We start from the raw sequence: 23,689 nt of genomic DNA, 5'->3' as shown, positions 1-23,689 counted from the left end.
AAACAACTTAAATATGAAAACTGGGCATTAATTCTGTGACTTGAAGAAAAATTTTTAATGTTTAACAAACAACATTAAAAAAGAAATGGGTCTATAAAGAACTCATTGATAAATTAAGTTTCTATTTGTAAAAAAAAAATTAAATGTTTGTAAAGATAAATAATAAAGAACTGGAGAATTTTTAAACTGACAAAATACAGTTTAGAATATTTTATAAAGAGCCACTACAACTCAGAAACAGGACAAAGCCAAAGGAAAAGTAGATAAAAATGAATGGGACTTTAAAATCTATTAAGATAGCCAAGTAGTATAAGAAAGAAAGCAAATATTCAACTTCATTTCCAGGGAAGCAAAGCCAAATTTTAAAGAAATGCCCGTATCCCAACTCATAGGTCTGAGGTAAGAGTTTAAAGAACCAATCACAACAGGGAAGTACTGTCTGCAGGTGGAGCACAGATCAGTACAACCTAGCTGGGTGGCTAGGCATTACTGAGGAGTTGAAGACTTCAACTCCCAGAGTCACAAAATCTCTCTTCAGTATGTGCCTCAGAGAAAGGAGCCTTTCCAACCCAGCACAAAGTGGGTATGTCCATGACAGTTCAAAAGTGCACCTGCACCATGACAACACACAGCGACAGCAGTGTGTAGACACAGGTATGGTCTGCAAGCAAGAGTGGCAGAGAAAAGGCATACACAACACAACAAATGGTGCGTCTCCACTACTCCCAGTGACAAAGGGGGACAGGAAAGCAAGGACACTAGCATCACAGTGCTAATGTCAGCAGTCATCTCTGAGGGATGCAGTGGAAAGCTCTAAGAGGGAAGAGGGGTGGGCATGGAGAGGCTGCTGAGTAGCACATGAAATACTCTATAATAGGACCTGGACAGTGTTATCACAGGGTTGATTGTTATCATCATTCCTCACATCATCCTGGGCCAGCCAGCTACATAACTTGCAGAGTCCACAAAATGAAAATGGTGAATTATTTAAGAAAAATAAATAAATGGAGAAAACATTTTGATTCAGGGGTGTCTACCTGTCATGTTTATCACAGCTACTCAGACTCCACACTCATCCTAGACCTTCCTTGCTTTGGCACCCAGACTCCACACTAGGGAAGTGTTAGTGACACTACTTGGTAGAATCCAAGAGCAGATTGTCAAGAACCTGTCCCTGTAAAATGGGTGTGCGGTGGCAGGAGGTAGGACAACTGTGAGCCAGGCCGCAAGCCTCCAAAACATGCCCCATCATCACAGCAGACTCAAGCACACAGCACCAATTAGAAAACCAATTTATAAAGTTATTAAGAATTTCAAGGTCACAGGGCATTAGATCCTTTGCAAGGGCAAGGTCATATGCCCATGAAACCAGCCTCCATTCTCAGGTACCTACCTCTGTGTGTGTGTGTCCTGCACATTTCACAGTTTTGCGTGTTTGTTATGCTGGGTCTGTGTGAATGTGTCTGTAGGACAAGGAAGAACAAACTATGTACCCTTGTGTTTGACAGTTCCCTGGGCAATGGCCCAAGCAGAGGGGGTGCTAAGGAGACCTGAAGTGATGGGGATATTAAGTTTTCAGATTGGATATATGACTGCCACTTATTCACCAAAATGTTCATGTATCCAAATGTGGACCTGCATGCTTAGAGGCTGTTTTATAAATTACGTATTTATGCTTAAGATCATGGGCAATTAATTCCACAGCATGCTAAGCAATTTAACATAATTGCCCTTGGCTATAATCTTGGTGCCAAGAACCTCCTACTCGTTGATTCTAGTTTTTTTCCACTAAGTTGTAACTGGAAAAAAAAATACTACGTTTTGGTAGGTCAATTTATAAAATCTAATAAAAATAAACACAAATATGTTAAATTCCTAATATGTTAATTCACACTGAAGATTGAATAAACATGAAGTCAGGAGGCACTTTACCTGTCATCAGGGGAGTGCACAGTTTCATTCCAATGTTCTTTGGGCTTTGTCTTTCTTATCTTCATTCTTTTTAAATGTTTTTGTTCATTTGCTATATACCAAGTGTCATGAAATACAGAAAAGTGGTCAAGGTCTCTTGACACACACAGCCAAAAGCTGTGTTCAAACACTATAAGCCGTGGATTTTATAAACACATAAAGTGTATTCAAAACTGAAATATGTGGTAAGCTTCCCTATCTACCAGATTTCAAAAGCTTAATGAAGCCGGGCGGTGGTGGCGCACGCCTTTAATCCCAGCACTCGGGAGGCAGAGCCAGGCGGATCTCTGTAAGTTCGAGGCCAGCCTGGGCTACCAAGTGAGTTCCAGGAAAGGCGCAAAACTACACAGAGAAACCCTGTCTCGAAAAACCAAAAAAAAAAAAAAAAAAGCTTAATGAGAAAAAAGGTATATGAAATGTATTACTAATGCCTTTTCATATTGATTACATATAGAAATGATACATTTAGCCATATTAAATAAAGTATCTTTAAATTTTATTTCACCTCTTCTTCACTTTTTTAATACACTAGGAAAATACTACAATTTTTCTTCTATTGTACATTATGGGTCTAAGGGTGTTCTCTCTTAGTGTTGCTATAGGATGTATGAATGAGTTCTCTACCTATAATTTTAAAATGCTGTGTCTAAAACTATTTAAAATAACAAACGTAAGAAATTTACTCAACACTATTAATATTTATTGACTATGTACTATCTCCCTTGGAATTTCAGAAATTAGACTATCTGCAATTACCTAAGCCCTATTGGTTCTCCCTGTGTGGCAGGTATGAGCAGAAAGCAGTCTTGATGGAGACATGGCTGTTACTGTAATGCTTTGAAACTATCTCTCTTACCTCTCACATGTCCCTGAAAGACTTGCTGAGCCCTGATGTCACAGCATGCTTCCCTCCCAGCACGGACACCTTTGATTGCTTACAATCTGGCACATTAGGAATATTTTCTCACAATTTCATGGAGAGGAAGAGGCAAGATCTCTTTTCAGATAACAAACTCTTACTTTTATCAAGTGCCTATTAAGGAGAGCTGTGGGAATTCATGCCAAAAAAGCATTTTTCATATTAAATTATTACATGTTGAAAGAGTAACACAAACTAATTTCTAAATCACATTTCAAAGCTGTATAACACACAATAACCATATTGATATTTGTGAGACTGAATGAAAAAGTTCACTTTAAAAATATGCAAAGAAATGAGAAATATAGTATATAATAGTACAAAGACAAAAACTGTCAAAACCCCAGGCATATATATACTACCAATTAGTTCATAATGTTTCATGCTCTACAAAATGCTTACATCCCCTTCCTATTCTGAAAAACAGTTTGCTTTACTATATACTGATAGTATAATAATTAAATAGCATAGCTGTCTTAAATACATATCAGACAACATGAATGTATGTAAATTGTTATAGTAAAATGGAATAAATATGGAAATTGGAATCAGAACTATGATACTAGGGCTGGGGTGTACTTCAGTAGTAGAGTAGCTGTGCAGCATGGTGAGGCCCTGGGGTTTTATCTATAGTACCATATATACGTACACACATTCACACATACTAAACGTAATGTGACACTTACATGGCTTGGGCTGGTCACAAGCTTAATGATTCTTAGTTTCTCATAGGAAAAATTGGAAAAGTTAGGATTGAGCACGCAGAAAATCCAAGACCCAAATTATATATATATATATATATATATATATATATATATATATATATAGGGTGTGTGTATGTGTGTGTATGTATGTATATATGTGTGTATGTATGTGTGTGCTTGCATGTGTGTATATGCATATATATATATATATATAGCAAAGTGAAAAATTATACTATTATTACATTAGAAATAAATTTATTATTTTAAACATCTACCCTTTCATTAATATTTTGAAAAGTCATTATACCAAAGAATAACAAAATATCTGAAACATACTAAATTTCACTTTTGTCAGACATCTTAGTGTATGGTAATAATTAAAATTATACCAATGATTGAAAATAAGAAGACATTTGATGGTTACAGTAAAATTCTGGAAATGAGAAGTCATAGAATTAACAGGGCTACAGCAATGACTGAATGTATTCAGATAAGCTTCATGTATTTCTCAATCCACTTGCAGTTATACAGTAGACCCTGGTATAAAATTAAGCCTATCAAGAATGGTTATTTAAAAAAAAAAAAAAAAAAGTAAAAAAAAGCCGGGCAGTGGTGGCGCACGTCTTTAATCCCAGCACTAGGGAGGCAGAGCCAGGCGGATCTCTGTGAGTTCGAGGCCAGCCTGGGCTACCAAGTGAGTTCCAGGAAAGGCGCAAAGCTACACAGAGAAACCCTGTCTCAAAAAACCAAAAAAAAAAAAAAAAAAAAAAAAAAAAAAAAAAAAAAAAAAATGGTTATTTTTATCTATTTTATACTTCTAAAATGAGTAGAGAACCCCTGATTCATCCATTTTCTTTACTGTCTTTATACCCTATGGGAAGGTTGGGACAAAGAATGTGATGTCTCCTCTCTGATATGGACCACTCCAGAAGGGCATGCAGGAGGGGTAGATGAAGGACACCTTTTGGCATGTAGGGGTAGATGGGAGATAATGTTATTAGCATTGGGGGAAAATGAAATGGATATTTTGTGCAATTAATCAAATAATATTAGACTTAACTATAGGAAACGTTCAAATTTGTGTTGCTACAGGTTTTTAAAAGATTAAAAAGCAAAATTCTAAGAAAATAAAACAAATTGGTAATCATGGTTATGAGAAAGCAGAGCATTAATGGAAAATGTGTTTTTTTTTTCTGAACATTTTTAATAAGGCTGTATGTATTATAAAAACGAAATATGCACCGGGCGGTGGTGGCGCACGCCTTTAATCCCAGCACTCGGGAGGCAGAGGCAGGCGGATCTCTGTGAGTTCGAGGCCAGCCTGGACTACCAAGTGAGTTCCAGGAAAGGCGCAAAGCTACACAGAGAAACCCTGTCTCGAAAAACCAAAAAAAAGAAAAAAGAAAAAAAAAGAAATATGCAAATTTGTTATTTACCTGAATATAATATAAACATATAATGAGAAGAGCTTTGACTATTTGAAGTTATTTTTGCTGCTAACACAATTCATTATGAGATATTCTTTGAGATTCCATGAGCCTAATACTTTATTGTCCTAACAAAATGTCATTCATCTTATTGGAAGAAGATTCCACCATGCTGATAAGACAATCATGCCATATATATTCATACCTAGAAAACATCCATACATATACACCTTTAAACATATATTGGTGGACTGAGAGAGAACTAATCAAAAAGAGAGAAGGGGAAAGATGTGGCTGGGCTTCCTATTATCATAGTTTTTTATTTAAATTTTTTTTCACTTTACATACCAACCACAGTTCCCCTTCTCTCCCCTCCTCCCACTCACCCTCTCTCACCCACCCCACCCCTCATCCACTCCTCGTAGGGGGTAAGACCTCCCTTGGGAAGACAACACAGGCTGGCATACCAAGTTGGGGCAGGACCAAGCCCCTCCCCCATGCATCAAAGCTGAGCCACAGGGAATGGGCTCTAAAAAGCCAGCTCATGTACCTGGGATAAGTTCTGGTCCCATTGCCAGGGGCCCCACAAACAGATCAAGCCACACAACTGTCACCTACATTCAGAGGCCTAGTTTGGTCCCATGCAGGCTCCTCATCTGTCAGTCCGGAGTCTGTGAACTCCCACTAGCTCAGGTCAGCTGTCTCTGTGGTTTTTCCCATCATGATCTTAAACCCATGCCCACCCCACGCCCACCCCCAATGTTCATATAATCCCTCCTCCCCCTCTTCAACTGAACTCAAGGAGCTCAGCACAGTGCTCAGCTGTGGGTCTCTATATCTGCTTCCATCAGTTACTGGATATAGGTTCTATGATGACAACTAGGGTAGTCACCAATCTGGTTACAGGGGAAGGGTAGTTCAGGCACCCTCTCCACTTCAAAAAATTCAGTAGCCCTCCTATATACAAATGATAAATGGGCTGAAAAAGAAATCAGAGAAACATCACCCTTTACAATAGCCACAAATAACATAAAATATCTTGGGGTAACTCTAACCAAACAAATGAAAGACCTGTATGACAAAAACTTCAAGTCCTTGGAAGAAATTGAAGAAGATATCAGAAAATGGAAAGATCTCCATGTTCTTGGATAGGTAGGATCAACAGTAAAAATGGCAATCTTACCAAAAGCAATATACAGATTCACTGTAATCCCCATCAAAATCCCAACACAATTCTTCATAGACCTCGGAAGAACAATACTCAACTTCATATGGAAAACCAAAAAACCCAGGATAGGATAGCTACAACAATCCTGTACAATAAAGGAACCTCTGGAGGCATCACCATTCCTGAGTTCAAGTTCTACTATAGAGCTACAGTAATAAAAACAGCTTGGTGTTGGCATAAAAACCAACATGTGGATCAATGGAATTGAACTGAAGACCCTGACATTAATCCACACATCTATGAATACCTGATTTTTGACAAAGAAGCCAAAATTGTACCATGGAAAAAAGAAAGCATCTTCAACAAATGGTGCTGGCATCACTGGACATCAACATGTAGAAGACTGCAAATAGATCCGTATCTATTGCCATTCACAAAACTCAAATACAAATGGATCATAGACCTCAACATAAATTCAGTCACACTGAACCTAATAGAAGAGAAAGTGGGAAGTAGCTTTAAATGCATTGGTATATGAGACCACTTCCTAAATATAATACCAGTAGCATAGACACTGAGAGAAACAATTAATAAATGGGACCTCCTGAAACTAAGAAGCTCCTGTAAGGTAAAGGACAGGGTCAATAAGACAAAATGGCAGCCTACAGAATGGGAAAAGATCTTCACCAACCCCACATCTGACAGAGGGCTGATCTCCAAAATATATAAAGAACTCAAAAAACTAGACATCAAAATACCAAATAATCCAATAAAAATGGAGTACAGAATTCTCAACAGAAGAAACTCAAATGGCCAAAAGACACTTAAGGAATTGCTCAACATCCTTAGCCATCAGGGAAATGCAAATCAAAATGGCTCTGAAATACCATCTTATACTATTAGAATGGCTAAGATCAAAAACACTGATGACAGCTTATGTTGGAGAGGATGTGGAATAAGAAGAATACTCCTCCACTGCTGGTCAGAGTGTAATCTTATATAGCCACTCTGGAAATCAGTATGGTGGTTTCTAAAAAAATTGGGAATGAACTTACCTCAAGACTCAGCAGTATTACTCTTGGGCATATACCCAAAAGATGCTCAACCATACCACAAGGACTATGTTCATAGCAACATTATTCATAATAGCCAGAACCTAGAAACAACCTAGATATCCCTCAACTGTAGAATGGATAAAGAAAATGTGGTACATTTACACAATGAAGTAATACTCAACTGTAAAAAAACAATGACATTATGAAACTTGTAGGCAAATGGATGGAACTAGGAAAAAATCATCCTGAGCAAGGTAACTCAGACCCAGAAGGACAAACATAGTATGTACTCACTCATAAGGAGATATTAGATGCAAAGCAAAGGATAACCTGGCTACAATTCACAACCCCAGAGAAGCTAGGTAACAAGGAAGACCCTAAGAGGGACATGCATGGATTGCCCCAGGAAGGGGAAATAGTTAAGATCTCCTGGGTAAACTGGGAGGGGGAGGTAAGGAGGTGGGGGATGGGAACATGAGGGATTGAGATGGCTGAGTTGGAGGAGGGGTGAAGAGCGAGAACAATTAAAGAGGTATCTTGACAGAGGGAGCCATTACAGGGTTAGGGAAAAACGTGGTGCTAGGGAAACCCCCAGGAACCCACAAGGATGACCCCAGCTAAGACTATTATCACAGTTATTAAGTAGAAACTCTAGGCAAATAGGAAGAAATGTTAACCATGAAAACCAATGCCTCTAAAGAACATGAGGCCCCTATGGAATCTGGCTTCCTTATGTTTGTGAACTTATTTTTGTGATTTCCTGATAAACCAGCCAAAATTCTAATTATCTTTTACTATTTAACCAGTATTTTAGTCCTTGGGTAGAAAAAGAAAGAAACAAATAAAAACCCTCAAAGCTATATTCTTTACAGGACAATTTTCAATTCAAAATGAAAGAAAATATTTGAGCTCCATGTGTGTAAAAATTATTCCAATAAATTATAGTATATCTCCTAATTGAGTTACAAAATATAATAAATGGTACAACTGATTTACAAAATATGTAAGCTGGAGTCTGGGGGCCATATAAATATGCTGGTGAGGGAACTCATGAGCTGGATAAAATTACTGGTGAAGTTAGTGCAAGGAAAGAAGCGATTTCAGCCCCAAGATACCTCATGGAACTAATTTTTTAAAGTTGTTGGACTTTATAAAGTGCCATGCATTATCAGTAGCATGGTTCAAAGTAGAATAGTGGAGGTGCTATCTAGCTCTCTTTAAGATTAACATGAAAGAGCATGTATGGGATGATGGATGGATAGCAAAAACCACTAGAGGAAAAGAGCTAAAAGAGCTGAGAAGCTAATGAATGAAAGACTTTATTTACATATAGCAAAATTGCCAAGAATGATGACAAGCTTTAGAGAGACTAACAAGGGTCCTAGGGTTAAAGTTAAGATATGAGAAGATGAGCACAAACTATATTAATTACTACAGGAAGCAAGCTAATGGAGAATGCCATTGGATGACATGAGAGCCAAAGCTGAAAATTTTAGAAAGGAGGGGAAAATGGTCTGGAAGCAACAGTGATGAGGATTAGGGAGGACACTCTATCTCCACCCTTAGATGCATGTGTTAAGGATGGCAGAAAGAAATGGCACCACTTTAGAGAGCCAAAGCAGAAATGCTTTCACAACAGTCGTCAGTTAGGCCTCGAGTGTGAAGGGAATATTTTAAGAAAGTATAAGGACTTTTTGATTGTTTTTGACATTCAGTGTGAGTTCCAGCAGCACAGTGAACAGATTCCAGAGTGGGAGAGGTGGTAGTGAGGTCAAATGAGAGACATGGAGTTACTGACAGCAGGCTTTAGCATTCCCCAGCATTGCAAGCCCACACCTGGTGGAGGCTGTATCAGACAGAATTGTAGGGGATACTCTGTGATCTTCCCTGAGGGTCTCAAGACTGTGAACTTGGGGGAAATCACTGTCCTTCTATTGTTAACAGTCTGTAGCAAAACTAAGAACCAGCCACAGATAAAGGAAATTGTCTAACAATCTACTCCTTTCCTAAACAGTAACTTCATCCTTTCCTTGAAGACAACACATGAAACTTAAAATCCACAGAGTGGAAGGGAACATCATCAGGCCACAGAATTTGTCACTTAGGGCAATGTGTGCTTCTTTGACTAAACTCCCTCCTTCCAGAGTTTCTTTGGAAACTGTCTGTTAAGAACACCTTTCTTGGTGCTGTTCTTCCAGAGGACCCGGGTTCAATTCCCAGCACCTATATGGTAGCTTACAACTGTTTGTAACTCCAGTTCCAGGGTATCTGATACCTTCACACCAATGCATAAATTTAACATAAAATAAAGTTAAATAAATTCAAAAAAAGAACAGCTTTCTAAGTAAAAGTCCATACCATGGTTCTATCCCCTATACTCAGAAAGGTAAGAAATAGTTTGGAAATCACAGGTGAGAGGGTGTTTGTTGGAATATCAAATTAGAAGTGATTTATTGAATGTACTGAGGTAGGAAGGCAAAAGGGCAGATTGAAGGTCTTAAGCAAGATGACTCCATCCATGACAACAGCAGAGACAGGTGTCTCTAAGAAGGGCCACAGTGTTCACAGTGTGACGGTGGTACTATAAGACGGCTTCTCTTGCAGGATAGGTGCCGAGGCACTTCTTTGCAAACCAGGTGTTTGCCCTATTGTGCCTTTGAGTTCATTCACTTGAAACCGTTACTGGTAACTACAGCTCAGTTTTGGTGAGCATCAGGTTGTGCCACACACCTCAACAAGCGTGCTCTAATCATTCTCAGTTTGGTGTTATTATTAGCCTCCACATATCTCCCATGAAGAAACAGTCACCAAGTGATTCAGTAATTTGGATAAGGCTTCCACTTAGAAGCTAGGAGAATCAGAACGCCAATATTAACACTAGCAAGCACTCTGCTACACCATTTTAAAAGATGAGACTTCGAGGAGTGACACCCTGGTCATCCACTCAAATTTCAATAAATGGATGGGAATTAGAATTGGTCTTGATTCCTATAATCTAGTTTTCTTTCTTTTCTCTTTCACTGAAAATGATGATTTATTAATATTTTTGAAATGTTTAAGATTATAGAAAATGACTGTGCACTTCTGAGGACACATACCTATGCTCTTTGACTGCTTAAGTAACATTGTTATTTAATCGACTTCAGTGAATGCTTCCTGTGATTACTGGAGACACATTTCAGCAAATAGAGTAGGAGCCCGTGTCAGATGGATTTTTAGAAAACATCATTAAAATGAACTTTAAAGGCATTTTAAAAATATTTAGTTTTTCAACAAAGATGCAATGCAATGAATGTATATAAATTATTTTAGAACAGAAATCAACATTTTTTCACATTTTATTTTTTAAAATAAATTGCCTGTCTCAAGCCTTTAGACATTTCTGTTTTAGTTGTTTTAGAATTTTTTTTCCAATTAAAAAATAGTGGTTTAGCTAAAAACAAAACAAAATTCAACAAAACTCCACATGATAAAACATTGGTATCAACTCATATTGGAGATACATGTCATTTTAAAAGAGAAAGGAACAGAAAGCATATATCACTCAGAAATTATGGATTTATTACCATTTTTATGCTTTCATAACATGCAGCTTTCTACTCTGACTGCTGAGGGGAGAGTGTTGAGAGATCTCTGAGATGAAACTGACAATGTGCTGGTGAGTCCAGGTTTAAGGCATAACACTGCAACACATTTTAGTTGGCTTAATGACACCACCACTTCAATCCACTAACAGTCACTATGTTTTTAAAAACATTTAAAAATAGTGTCAAGTATTTTATTCCCCGACTTCTTTTTCCTTTGGGCACTGATACAACTGTGCTGTGTCTTACCACCCTCTCTAGAGTGAAGCGACACACAGATACACTTCTTAACTGCTTCATTCGGGTGCTGTCTCATTTTAACTTGTCTCTGTCATCCATCCATTCACTCAACATGAATGATGGGCTGCTATGGGGCAGGGGCTGTGAAAGGGACAGAGTCTTGCTGTCTTGAGGCTGTGGTTCCTTTAGTACATATTCCAGGTATTTTAAAAGAATATTTTTGTATTAGAGCAACTTTAAGCAAATCTTGAAAATATCACGAGTGGTTGCAATTCTGCACTTTTCCACTCAATTTCACAATAATCTGTAGCTGGGAGTCTCTCAACAAACCTTTTAAAATGGTCTTTTTCTATCTTTTGTGCAGCATTAAACAGACAATGGCTGAGCCTTTGTCCAGACAGCCTTTGCACATGTAGGAGAAAAAAATAATAGTGTGAAGATTAATAATATGAATAACAAGTTACAAAGAAGGAAAACTACAACATAGTTTCCTTAAGTCAAAACCCCTCCTAGGTCTCCAAAATAGTCTGTAAGTTCCAAGCTTTCTGATTGTATTTAAAGGACTTTAAAATATCATATGTAGCTTCTTTTGAAGGAATTTTATATGTTTTAAAAACAGTAACTCAGAAGAATTATTACTCAAAACCCTTTTGAATCTAAGAATTTATCTTTACAGTTTCCCACAACATTCTATATTTACACACATTTTTAAAAGATCCAACTTCTCAAGTTTAAATAAAGTAACAAAAATTAGTTTTCAGTAGTTGTCCCTCAAATCTTTTATCTTTCGACAGTTTTTAAAATGAAATAATAAACAAGTGACTTTGCTTAGTACTAACTCTGATTTACATCATGAAAATCACTACTGCTGCCAGTATTAGCCTAGTGAAACTCACCAGGTCCTCTCAGATGTCCCAGAGAAGAGGTCAGATTTTGTAAATTCAAGCCAACATGGGAATGGAAGGATTCCAACATTCTGTTTTCAAAACACAGAGTTACAACTTGGGTGATTTTGTCTCCCTTGTTTTGTAATCGACTCCCAAGTCTAACATTACAGGATTTAATGCTAGCCTCACATACTCCCACCTACTCCTGACAGCAGGACCAGACCTGTGGATTCTTCAGTGTCCTGTAGAGGAAATATTATTGAAAGAATAACACTAAACTTTGCTAGTTCTTAGTGTGGACAAAATGTAGGAACATCTCCTTGCTGAGCAATCCTCACCTAACAAAAGTTTGGAAAATAAGCATCTTATCTATTTTTCATTGTTTGATAGGGGATTTTAAATAACGTAATTTCCCTAATATCACGTCTGTTGGACCTAGAGCCAAGCGCCATATAGACAGTTTAGAAAATGTAAATAACCAAAAGAAAAGAAAAATCCTCTCTAATACATCACTCTGATATTTTGCTAATTATTGCAAACCTAGAGTTTCTCATAGTCTAGGAACTACTCAAAGCCTTCTATATGTCCTACCTGATTTAATCCTCCCAACAAGCATCTGCTACTGCTTCTACTATTAATGTACTCATTTTACACATGAGGGAACTAAAAGGCATAGGGTTACGTAGGTCAGATTATCCCAACTAGAAATAGATGGAGCCATGACTTGAAGTCAGGTAGTGGGGCTTCAGTAATTATATTACACTATTTTATTCTAACTTCATTTGACATGATTAGCTGTTTAATAATATTCCATACCTTTTCAATGTTGATTTGTATATAAATGCAAACAAACTTTCTAAGTACTTAATATTATATTATGGACATCTTCACTAACATATATAGATGTATGTTGTTATATTGGACTGTCATTTAACATTATACTATATGGATTGAATATACTAACGGTTTATCAGTCTTCTAATGGATATTTGGGGTGCTCACACTTTTTTGCTATTATTAAAACCTCTTGAAAACCTTTGAGCATTCTCATTTATGCACCTGTTCAATTACCTGCTTGGTATAAATGCCTAGAGATGACATTGCTATCTGGATGTTATATAATTATTACAGAGGTTTTTAGTACTTAAAATGTTTTCCTAAGAAAAAAATTAGCGTGTATGGGGGAAGAGGCTATGACCATCCTGATCAGAGCTTGATATCAGATAGGGTGTAGGCACTAAATAAAGAGTAAATAAGTTATAAGATGAACCCATCTCATCTCTCTGTCATGCATATGACATATCCATGGATTTGGTCAAGAACTGGAGTAATTCCATTTGAAATTCTAGAATTCATTTACATCCTACTAAAATTGAGGCAAAATGCATTTATTGGACAGCTAAGTATTACTTAATCTTCAAATTAGGACAAATATTTTTGAACAATCTCCTACTAATGAAAATTGTGGCAAAAATTTACAATTGATGCCTTTTAGCAAACATTTGAAAACCATTGAGCAAAAATTCTGAGATGTTTCAACACAGTGGAATGTGTGCAAATACCCTGGCACTTTTGAGGTGAGATGAAGAAAGAGATAAGGAGTGTTGCTATGCTATGCAGCACTTCACCTTCCTTCTGTCATTGGACTGATCAGAAGACCTAAGCATAGATTCACAGATACAATGTAATGGAAAGTAACATATAGAATGTATACACATCCACCGTTATTGTCCTGAGACCAGGATTCTTATGCACAATAATCTTTAATTTAAAATTTGAAGATACAGTATAGAACATTACGTTCTTAAGCTAAATGTGAAAATATGGAAGCATTCCATTATGTTTGCTGTTTGCATGCCAAAAATAGAAAAATGTGGACAAAGGTAAACATCATACACTTATGAAATTCTTTCATATTCCTTATTTTTAGCCAGTTATGTTTGTTTCTTCAGTCAATATTTTTATACCTAAAAATGTGTGTCACCTTACCCATAAGTGCCTCCCAAAGCACCTTGAAAGGAAATAGAGGAGAGAAAAAAAAAAAACTCTCCCATAGGCCTCTATGTGACCTGTATAGAAATCCTCTCAGACTCTAGTCTGAAAGCCTGTTAGCAATCCTCTACCTGATTGCCTGGCTGATTCTATTCTCTTCTTTCTGCTGCCTATAGCCTCTTCTTCTCTGTATTATATGGAGAGCCAGATTTCAATAAAAAAAACTCAACTGGATGCTTTTAAAAAAAAAATGTACTAAAACACAGGTTTTCAAAGAATCTGACTCATCATGTCCCCAAATGCTCACTTGTCTTTTCCTTTGCATTCCCATCACACTCCAACGTTAATGAAATGAAGCTAACTGCTAAGATAGGAACAAGTTACCACCATAAACTAGCTATAAATAAAGACAAGGCAGCCCAAGTGGGTTGAAGTTCAGGCTTCCCAGGCCTTAGGCTGCCATTGGAGTGCATGTACCTGCTCTTAATTTCAAACAGTGTTGATCTTCCTCATTAAACAGGACATGTTTTTATTCAAAATCGGAACTAGGGGTATTAGGAAACCTTTACCTTCCTCCAGTTGTAGAAGAAACAATTCCCTGAGAAACTGTTAACTCTACTGAGAAAGAAAACATAATGAAAGACTTTATTTCTGCTCAGATTTATCATTAACAAGTGCCCCACTTGTCCTTAAATCGCTGTTAGTATTCTTTGGATTATAAGCTTCATATAAAGTAAGAAGTATTTTTAAATGAATTCAGTTAATTTTTCTAGTTATTAAAAGCTTACTGGATAGTCTAAACTATGTAACTGCTTTATTAAGTAGTCTTTCCACAGCCATGACTTAGTTGAGCTAACCTGAGTCTTGAGTTAAATTTGGTCAAGATAGAAAGGGGAAAAATTAATTAATCTTTCAATACAATAATTTCTTCCCCTATCATAAATTAAACCAAACTTCTTTTCCTGAATCTGTGCATACCTTCCACTTGTTCAAATCTGAGACTTATAATAAATTTAACCCAAGAAAATGGCTATACCGGACAAAGATCTGTTAGTGCTAAGCACAATTTGTGACACAGATTTTGGATGTCAAGATATTCTTTAAAGCAAAATAGTATCTCCTCCAATATCTATTATTTGTACAATTGCATCAATTTCTTAACATGCTGTGCTAATGAAGTGCTGTAAAAAAAAAAAAAAAAGTCACCAAAAAGCTGTTTTAACAGAGAAGTATCTACTTTCTACAAGTTCTCAAAAATATGTGCTTAGGGGATGTCAGAGGTTTTATCTGAAGCCTTAGGGCCAACCCTCTTACACATCCTTGTAAAGTCATCTAGAAGATGGTATGATCCTGTAGAATAATCCGGAAGAGTAGCTGACCCATCTCCAGACACACACAGAGCAGAAGCAGTGTTCCAAATCCTTGCATTCCAACTATGTTCTGTGGAATCATCCTCACCTTCTGTTAGAGAAAGACTAACCTTTAATTATTAGATTTTAAAGAGAAAATTATAACTTATTCTGCTCCATAATTGCTGCAAAGGAGTTATTAAAATTCCAAACTTATGTAATATTATCATAAAATATGGCATTTTTCTCAAGAAAGACACAAATTGGATTTGAGCTTATGCACTGTAAAACCCAGATGGTTTGCTTAGCTACTCAGACATCCTCCAGTTCAAAAGTTAATTGAACTGAAAACTAAAATTTTGATAATTGATATGCTTTGGGACTAGAGCAGAAAGATAAATTAGCCGTATGCACGGGGTGTTAATGGGCTTGAGAAACCACTGCAGTTGGTGAGAGAATATTGGCCAAGAAGAAAATCTTTTTTCTCTCCCTCTCCCCCCACCCCTCTATTGTCTAGGTTAAATAATTCCACATTACCTGGGTTTCTTGAGACGTAGCTGCTTTTCTTTCTCCATTTTCTTACTTACAGATTCAATATCAGTTATTATTTTACCCAGTTTAACTTGTTCTGGAATTAACAAAAAAGCGTTGATTGTACACTACTATAATTTCCAAGGTCTAAATGTACTTTTCAAATTTAATTGCAAATTAGACTTTTTTAATAAGAGACAACATATTCTTTTAAAAATTACTAACACAAAGTTACCATAAAACACATTTGAATAGTTTTTTCTTACCCCTATCTTACTCTGATCTTTTATAATTACTAAAATTTAGGGCTAAAAAGTAAACCATAAATGAATAACATATATCAAAAAGGACATCTCAGAAAAATGCCTGCAACAACATAGCACAAGCCCATGAATGTAAAGGACTTCTGTGTGTGTTACCATTAACATCTTTATTTTCATAAAGCTTAGTTTATATGGGAGGCTCTGCTGCTTTAAAATAAGTTAGCAAGTCATTAGTTAATGAAAACAAAAGTCTTTTCATTTAATATAGTTAGACTAAAGACAAACACACTAAGTCAGGTTTGTCCAGCACTTTTCATCTCCCAGCTCGGATATACTGAAAGATATAGAGGCATGTGGTGCTCATAGCATAAAGCCTGTTCTTTCGAAAAAGTCACAATGTCAACACAGAATGGAACATACTGGACTGAACTATATAGTTCGGTGTGACACAGAATAGCAAGTTTGAGGAGACACTGAAACACAGTGTTACTATTATTTTTTGTAGTATTCTAGGAGTGCTGAGTGGTTAGACTTGACCTAGGAATTACCTCTTGTGAGCCTCAGAATAGTGATTTTTTTTTTTTTTTTTTGCAAAGTACTATGCTTATTCTCAAAGAGAAGTAGCAATCTCCAGAACTACAGGGCATAACTTGTATAAGTTCTAAAGTAAAAGTCCTCTGTAGTATCCTTTTTAAAATCAAATTTATTAATTTACTTATTTATTTTACATCCTGATGGCAGTTTTCCTCCCTCTTCTTCTCCCAGTCCCTCCCCATCTTCCCTGTCCCCCCCCCTCCCATCTACTCCTCCTCTGTTTCTGTTTAGGAAAGGGCAGGTCTCCTATGAATATCAATAAAACATGGCATATCAAGGTGCAGTAAGACTAAGCACCTCCCCTTATATTAAGGTTGGGCAAGGCCCAGTATGAGGAGTAGGTTTCCAGAGGCCTGTAAAAGAGGAATCAAAGGCACCACAAGAAAACTCACAGAATCAACTAACCTGGGCTCATAGGGGCTCACAGAGACTGAACAGACAACCAGGGAGCCTGCATGAGACTGACTTAGGCACTATGCATATGTGTTACAGTTGTGTACCTTGGCCCTCAACAGTATTTTTTTAACTCAAGCATGTAAGTAAGACTGCTTCCAAACTACAAAATTGCTGAGGGATGTTCTGTATGTTAAATGTGTTGCTCTGATTGGTTAATAAATAAAACACTGATTGGCCAGTAGCCAGGCAGGAAGTATAGGCAGGACAAGGAGAGAGTAATTCTGGGAAGTGGAAGGTTGAGTCAGAGAGACACTGCCAGCCACCGCCATGACAAGCCAGATGTAAGGTACCAGTAAGCCACGAGCCACATGGCAAAGTATAGACTAATAGAAATGGGTTAATTTAAGATAGAAGAACTAGATAACAAGAAGCCTGCCACGGCCATACAGTTTGTAAGCAATGTAAGTCTCTGTGTTTACTTGGTTGGGTCTGAGCAGCTGCGGGACTGGCGGGTGAGAGAGATTTGTCCTGACCGTGGGCCAAGCAGAACCAGAAAAATTCTAGCTACACAAAATACAAGCAGTTTTACCCTTAAATTTCAGTAAAGATTACAGAAGAGGCTGATGGCAATTAAAGAATGCAGATGTCAAAGTGTTTGTGATTGGTCCACCTTAAGGTGGGTAATGGGCTTCAGCCAGGTCATAACACTCTTGAGTTTGTAAATGTTTCTTTATGCAAAATCTTGCCTTTAAACCAATGTTATAAAACTTTGTTTCAGTTTTATAACATGAACTATGAATCATTTGATTGAAATAATTAGAACAAAGGAGATGGGGAGGCTAGAAATGAAAATGGAGGAGTAGTGGGGACCATTTGGTAATTTAAAATAAAATCAGGTAGAAGGCACAAAGGACATGAGAGTGGCCAATAAATTTTCCCTGCTCCCCTCAGAGGTTAGCAGAATCAAATATTCAGTCACCTGAAATTGGTCCCCTACCCAGTCAATGTCCTCATTCTGATTTATTTTTACCTGTCTCTTTCAGGACCTCATTTTGTCGTGAGTACCTTTAGCCATTGGCTGTGTTCCCCCACACACTCTTTCTCCCCTTGCCAACTGTCTAACCCTTCACTTCAATGATTTGGTCCAACTACTGTGGCTATATGTATTGCCTAGGTGTGTTTGGCTCATAGGTTTATTTATTTTGTATACACAATTCTTAGGTTCCAATTTTGAGTAATCGACTATCTTCATTTCAAACAGCATGGCCTTCTCAGAATTAACAATAGTACTATCCACCTGGGAAAGCATCTCAAATCACTTCCCTTTCAATCCCCTCGCTTATGCAATCATTCATTAAACACTGTCCACCCTTTCCACTTTATATTTCCTCCGCAGGCCTTTACCATGCACTTTCTGGAACCATAAGAGCTTCCTCAGTTGGGTTCCTACCTACAACCATGCTACCCTCTACCCTCCATGCCTTCCATAAACATTTCTTTTTTAAATTCTGGAATTCTAAATTATCACTGTGCTGTTTCCTAAAATAATTTCACAGTAAACAGAGCACAGATTTTGTATAATTCTAGATCACTGAAATGCACTGAAAATGTCTTTTTAAAAGAAACTTAGGTATCTACTAGTAACTCTTGCCTAAATCACCTACTAGTAACATTGCCTTGTAATCTATTATGCAATCATTTATAAGCTAGCTTCCTCGGTAAGGAGAAAAAAACATCCTTCCTCTTTCCACTCATTTTGAATATTGCTGTGGACATATTAGTTCCTTTTTGCAATTTGTATGACTATTCTATGTTCACAGTGCCAAAATTGGCAGATGAGAGCCAAGCCAGCTCCCATACCTTGCTGCCCATCATCTGTGGTCTCTCACTGTGTCTTGCTTGTCCCAGTACTATTCCATCTTCATTTGGTTTTCCCTGCTCCACACACGGAACTGGGTATGCATGAAGCAGTGGTCATTGCCTCTTCTAATATACTTTCTCCCATTCTCTAGTTAGTTTCCCAGCTAGAAAAGTCTGCTTATTTCTACTAAAACAAATAAATTCATTCTCTAGGGTTCCATCGTTCACATTTCTTCTCTACTTCTGTGCTCCATTTTATATATTTCCTATGATAGGCTTTCTAGTTTATTAATTCTATTTTCAATAATATACTACTTAAACTCCTACAGGTTTCTTTGGTTCTTCATCAGATCTTCTCAGCTACATCGATAGTCATTAGCTCATTCATATGTTCATACTATTTTTCCCAAGACAGGGTTTCTCTGTGTAGCCCTGGCTATCTTAGAACTCACTCTGTAGACAGGCTGGCCTCCAACTCACAAAGATCTGCCTGACTCTGCCTCTCAAGTGCTGGGATTAAGGGCATGTGCCACCACCGCCTGTCTATACATTTTTATTTTTATTTTTATATACATTGATCTCAGTTATTTTTATCCTTTACCTGATAATTCATATTTCTATGGTCTTTGTGAATGCACTTCTAATCAGGAGAGGTAACTCAGTCTCACTCCTGATGGTTTAGTTCCTCATGAGTTTTAATTTCTTACATTGTAAATTCATATTCTACACAAATAGAAACTATTCACAAACAAATATTCCCCAAGAATGAGAATTATTTACATATTTTGTAGAAATTTAAATACATGTGCTGGATGCAAGATGCAAATAAGATATACCCCTGTAAAAGTATCTGTGTTTGCTTCCTGTGGGCAGCTGATAGCATTTTCAATTATGCTAACTTTAATTTCTCACATTAGAGGTTTTTAAGATATTGATACTATGAACTGTAATTCAAACCTAAGTCAGGTTATTTGTGGCTATGAATTCTAGAATTCTGACTCTCTAGGAATTAAGGCTAAAACAAGAGCTTCTTTTTACCTTCTAAGAGCAAGTTGTGTGTGTGTGTGTGTGTGTGTGTGTGTGTGTGTGTGTGTGTGTGTAGTTGTTGTTGTTGCTGTTTTGTTTTTGTTTTTGTTTTGCTTCTGGTTCGGTCTTTCACCTTGCAGAAGTGAAAGATCAGCTTTGGGGAGCTCCCACTTAACCAACCATCCTACATGGGTCAAGATATTTTCTCTGCACATTGATCATTCAAAGTCCAATGAAACTGGGACCTGAAGGCTACCAGAGACATATGGGACTTCACCAAAATGCAGATGCTGGCCCTGCCCTAAGATGATATTCAGCATTTGTTTTGTTTTCTCTACATGAACTTTCAGGTGTTCTATAAAAATACTGATTAAAGAAATGCCTGAAATATTTTCTCCTGTTGTTAGTCATTCACATTTCAATACTCTACTCACAAGATGCAATCTGATCTGTATCTAACTTGGAGTCGCCAGTTACTGGCCCACTTTCCCTTTATTAATAGAAGCTTTTTAATGGTGTTGACTGGGAACTCTTTACCTTGAATTGTCTGCACTTCTCATTATAAAACTTCGCACATTTGTTGAACTTTTACTATAAGAATCAATAAATAAAATATTTGAAACTTATTCAGTTATGTTGTCTTCCTATTATGTTTGCCAGTGACATAGATTAACTGCTTTCAATTTCCCCAATACTCCAGATATCACACACATACACACTTCAACCTCCTTCAAATGGGAAAAGACTCATTTCTCCCCTGACCTTTGTAAAGAATATTTATTCCTCCCCATCCCCCCAAAAGGAGCTCCCATTTATACTGTAAAAACAGCTTAAAGATTTCAACTGAGTCAATATATTACTGGGACTTAGTTTTCTAGAATCGGTTTGAATGATTTTGGAACAGGATGTAATGAATGAGGCTGTGTTTGCCATCTCAAGTGTTGCCTTTCAGGATGTCATGTGATGAAGACGAGGGAGTTGCAAGAATTTTGAGGTCTCTTCTCTTTCGAGAATTTTTTTGAAAATGTTTCCTCTTAGTTAAATCAGATCTTTTTTGTTTAAAAAATGAGACCTTATATACAGACTATAAAGTAGTCTTTCATATTGTTCTCTTTTCAAGACCCACTACTTAAATTGTATTCCATTTTATATGAAGTAATTATAATAAAATTTAGAACTTAAAAATGTTACAATTTTATAGACAGATTCATTAGTCAAGAATGACAGATTGTGATTTACTGACATTTCACATTCTAGTGTGTGGGCTGGGTGGATGTCATGTGATTTTCTACTGTTGGAATTTCCAGCACATGTGTGTTATACAGAATGCCAGTCCCCACTAGACTGTGAACTCTGGTGGTTTCCTGAGGACAGGAATTGTTTTTATACATCTCCAGTTATTCAGTCAGTATTCAACATAGTTGCTGAATGACTACGGTGTGATAGGCAATCTGGTAGCTACTAGGAATACAGGAAATAACCTTAGGTTTACAACTCCTTTGTTCTGGCCAATAAAATTAATCACATATAATTGGGTGACTCCAACTGAAGTGCAAGAAAACTATTTTCATTATCTTATAAGCACAAGATAGAGAATGAAATGTATTCTTTAACTTTGTAATTGAGATAGCAAGTATCCCTTAGTGAGAGAGCTGGATCTTTATCAAGTATATATCACAGTCAAAAGCTTAACACAACTTCCCAGAGGAAATGAATGTAAATTGATCTTCCCGGCACCACCCTCTCTAACAACAACAAATATGGCTACAGTTCAGTTACCCAGATCTGAGCCTCTGCTCTCACGTACTGAGGTCCCTGGGGAAAGAGCCATAGTGTGCACCCCTAGTAAACAACCCCCGATGTCTATCTTCAATTAATTAAGATAGGAGTCTAGCAGACTGTATTGAGTATCGTGCTTTCATACATCGTTATCACTGTTGTTAGAGGAAGGAATCCTATCATCTGGATTAAAGATGCCAGAATGATCGACAAGCCATGGAAGTCAAAGATGAGAGACTCAAGTAAGATTTAGAAGAACCTTCCAGATATTTATCTTCCTTCCACAAATAATACACATGGGGCCCTTTGCTACATCTCTTTCCGTACACTTGATTTGCTTATGTTTACGAAACACTTGCTCATCTCTTACCCCAGTATATTCAGTTGAAGAGAAGCAAGTATGCCAAACACCCTAGTTTCCAAGATTCATAATTCTGGAGTTGTTCTTCTATGGCATTGACTCTACCGCATGTGTGAGTAAGATCCACCCTGATTCATTGCCCCAAGGAGGATGGAAGCCTGAGGAAACTGATAGAGATTCTCTAAATAATTTAAAAGTCTTCCTCTAATCCCAAAACATTATATTTCTGTTAGGAATAGATAAAATAGACATACCCACACCCACAAAAGACATACAGCTTAATATCAGCAAATCATGCCTTCCCTTCACAGATGACATCGATGGAGGTAAAGTAGGGTGACTGGAGTTAGCCTGCTCTTTCTGACTGTGCTTCCGGTTTAAACATCTTTTATAAGAGTTGCCTTGGTCACAGTGTCTCTTCACAGTGATGGAACAGTGACTTTTGCATTGCACGTGGAACACTACAGCATGAGTTTCTTAGCTCACTGTTAAGTACTCACTAGCCCCTGTGGTACCAACTCCCTTGTTGTGAATTCTCTCAGATCACTAAAGACACCAAGTCCTGGCATGTAATGTTCGTAGGTAAGGAGCCTTAGCACCAAAGTCAAGTGTTACAATCAGCTGCCTGACCACCAGCTTCGGGAGCCACTTGCCCTTTCCGTACACCCTGAGTACCAGTCTTCATATTCTGAAAATTAGTAGCTGATACATCTGAGCACTACAAATTAGGTGGGTGTGTGTGAAATGATTCATAAACTTGGTAATTAGATGCCTACCATGGTTTTGTTGCTTTTGCTTTCTGCTGATTCAGAAAATAAAATTTGTCATACCCTGTTCCACTTGACAGCACTTCTACATATTTGCTAAGAACATCACTGTGGTTAGCCTGCAGGGATTCATATTTCCTTCCCATAGTGTTTGAAGTTGGGAAAACAGGACACTTATTCATAACCCCAAATCCCTCTTAACATATCTCCCCAAATGAAACATATACAATTGAATCTCAGGACCAGAAAAATAGAGAAACACTCTAAAACAAGCTCACAGTTGCATTTAAAAAGTCAAAGGAAGGGGGTCCCATGGGAATCCTCAAACAACCCAGGCTGTTGCCAAGATGGACAAAAAGCCCTATTGATGAAGATAACACCTACAAGCTGGTGCCTACCTATGTAAAGCCTTCATCCCTATAGCATCTTTGGTAAAGGAAGGTACTCTGTGCACTACCAAAAGAGAAACTAACCCGACTACCAACCCTTTGACCTACAATGTGGTTGCCTGCAAGAGACTCTAGTGCAATGTGACACAGGATATAAGGCCCACTCCACAGAAAGAACTAATGCCCAACAATGCTTAAGTGACCAAGAACAAGGAATAGGTAGCCTAGAGATCTGTGGCAAACCCAAATACTACTATTCTAAAAAAAAAAAAAAAAGTAACCACAAAATGACTCCTTATGTTGTACTCATAGATCAGAGTCTTGCTCAGCCATCGCCAGAAAAACTTCCTCCTGCAGCAGATGGGAACAAATACAGAGTCCCATAGCCAGACATTATGCAGAGTAAGAAAGCCTTGGAACACTCAGC

The 23,689-nt window shown here is 37.4% G+C and overlaps 1 protein-coding gene across 2 annotated transcripts in view; it reads right to left on the bottom strand.

Annotated features, from left to right (window-relative positions):
• The window catches only part of Iqcm (IQ motif containing M), a 467,544-nt gene that overhangs the window by 285,165 nt on the left and 158,690 nt on the right, over positions 1-23,689 (bottom strand). For both annotated transcript variants that reach the window (XM_059264269.1, XM_059264270.1), the window contains exons 6-7: positions 15,834-15,924; positions 11,965-12,044 (exon numbers count right to left, since the gene is read on the bottom strand). In XM_059264269.1, coding sequence (XP_059120252.1) covers positions 11,965-12,044; positions 15,834-15,924 — 171 coding nt within the window. The remainder of the gene's footprint in view (positions 1-11,964; positions 12,045-15,833; positions 15,925-23,689) is intronic.

The sequence above is a fragment of the Peromyscus eremicus genome, chromosome 5 (assembly GCF_949786415.1).
Source record: "Peromyscus eremicus chromosome 5, PerEre_H2_v1, whole genome shotgun sequence".
NCBI classification, from domain to species: domain Eukaryota; kingdom Metazoa; phylum Chordata; class Mammalia; order Rodentia; family Cricetidae; genus Peromyscus; species Peromyscus eremicus.
The sequence above is the reverse complement of the archived record's forward strand: the minus strand, read 5'-3'. Positions and strand labels throughout refer to the sequence as shown.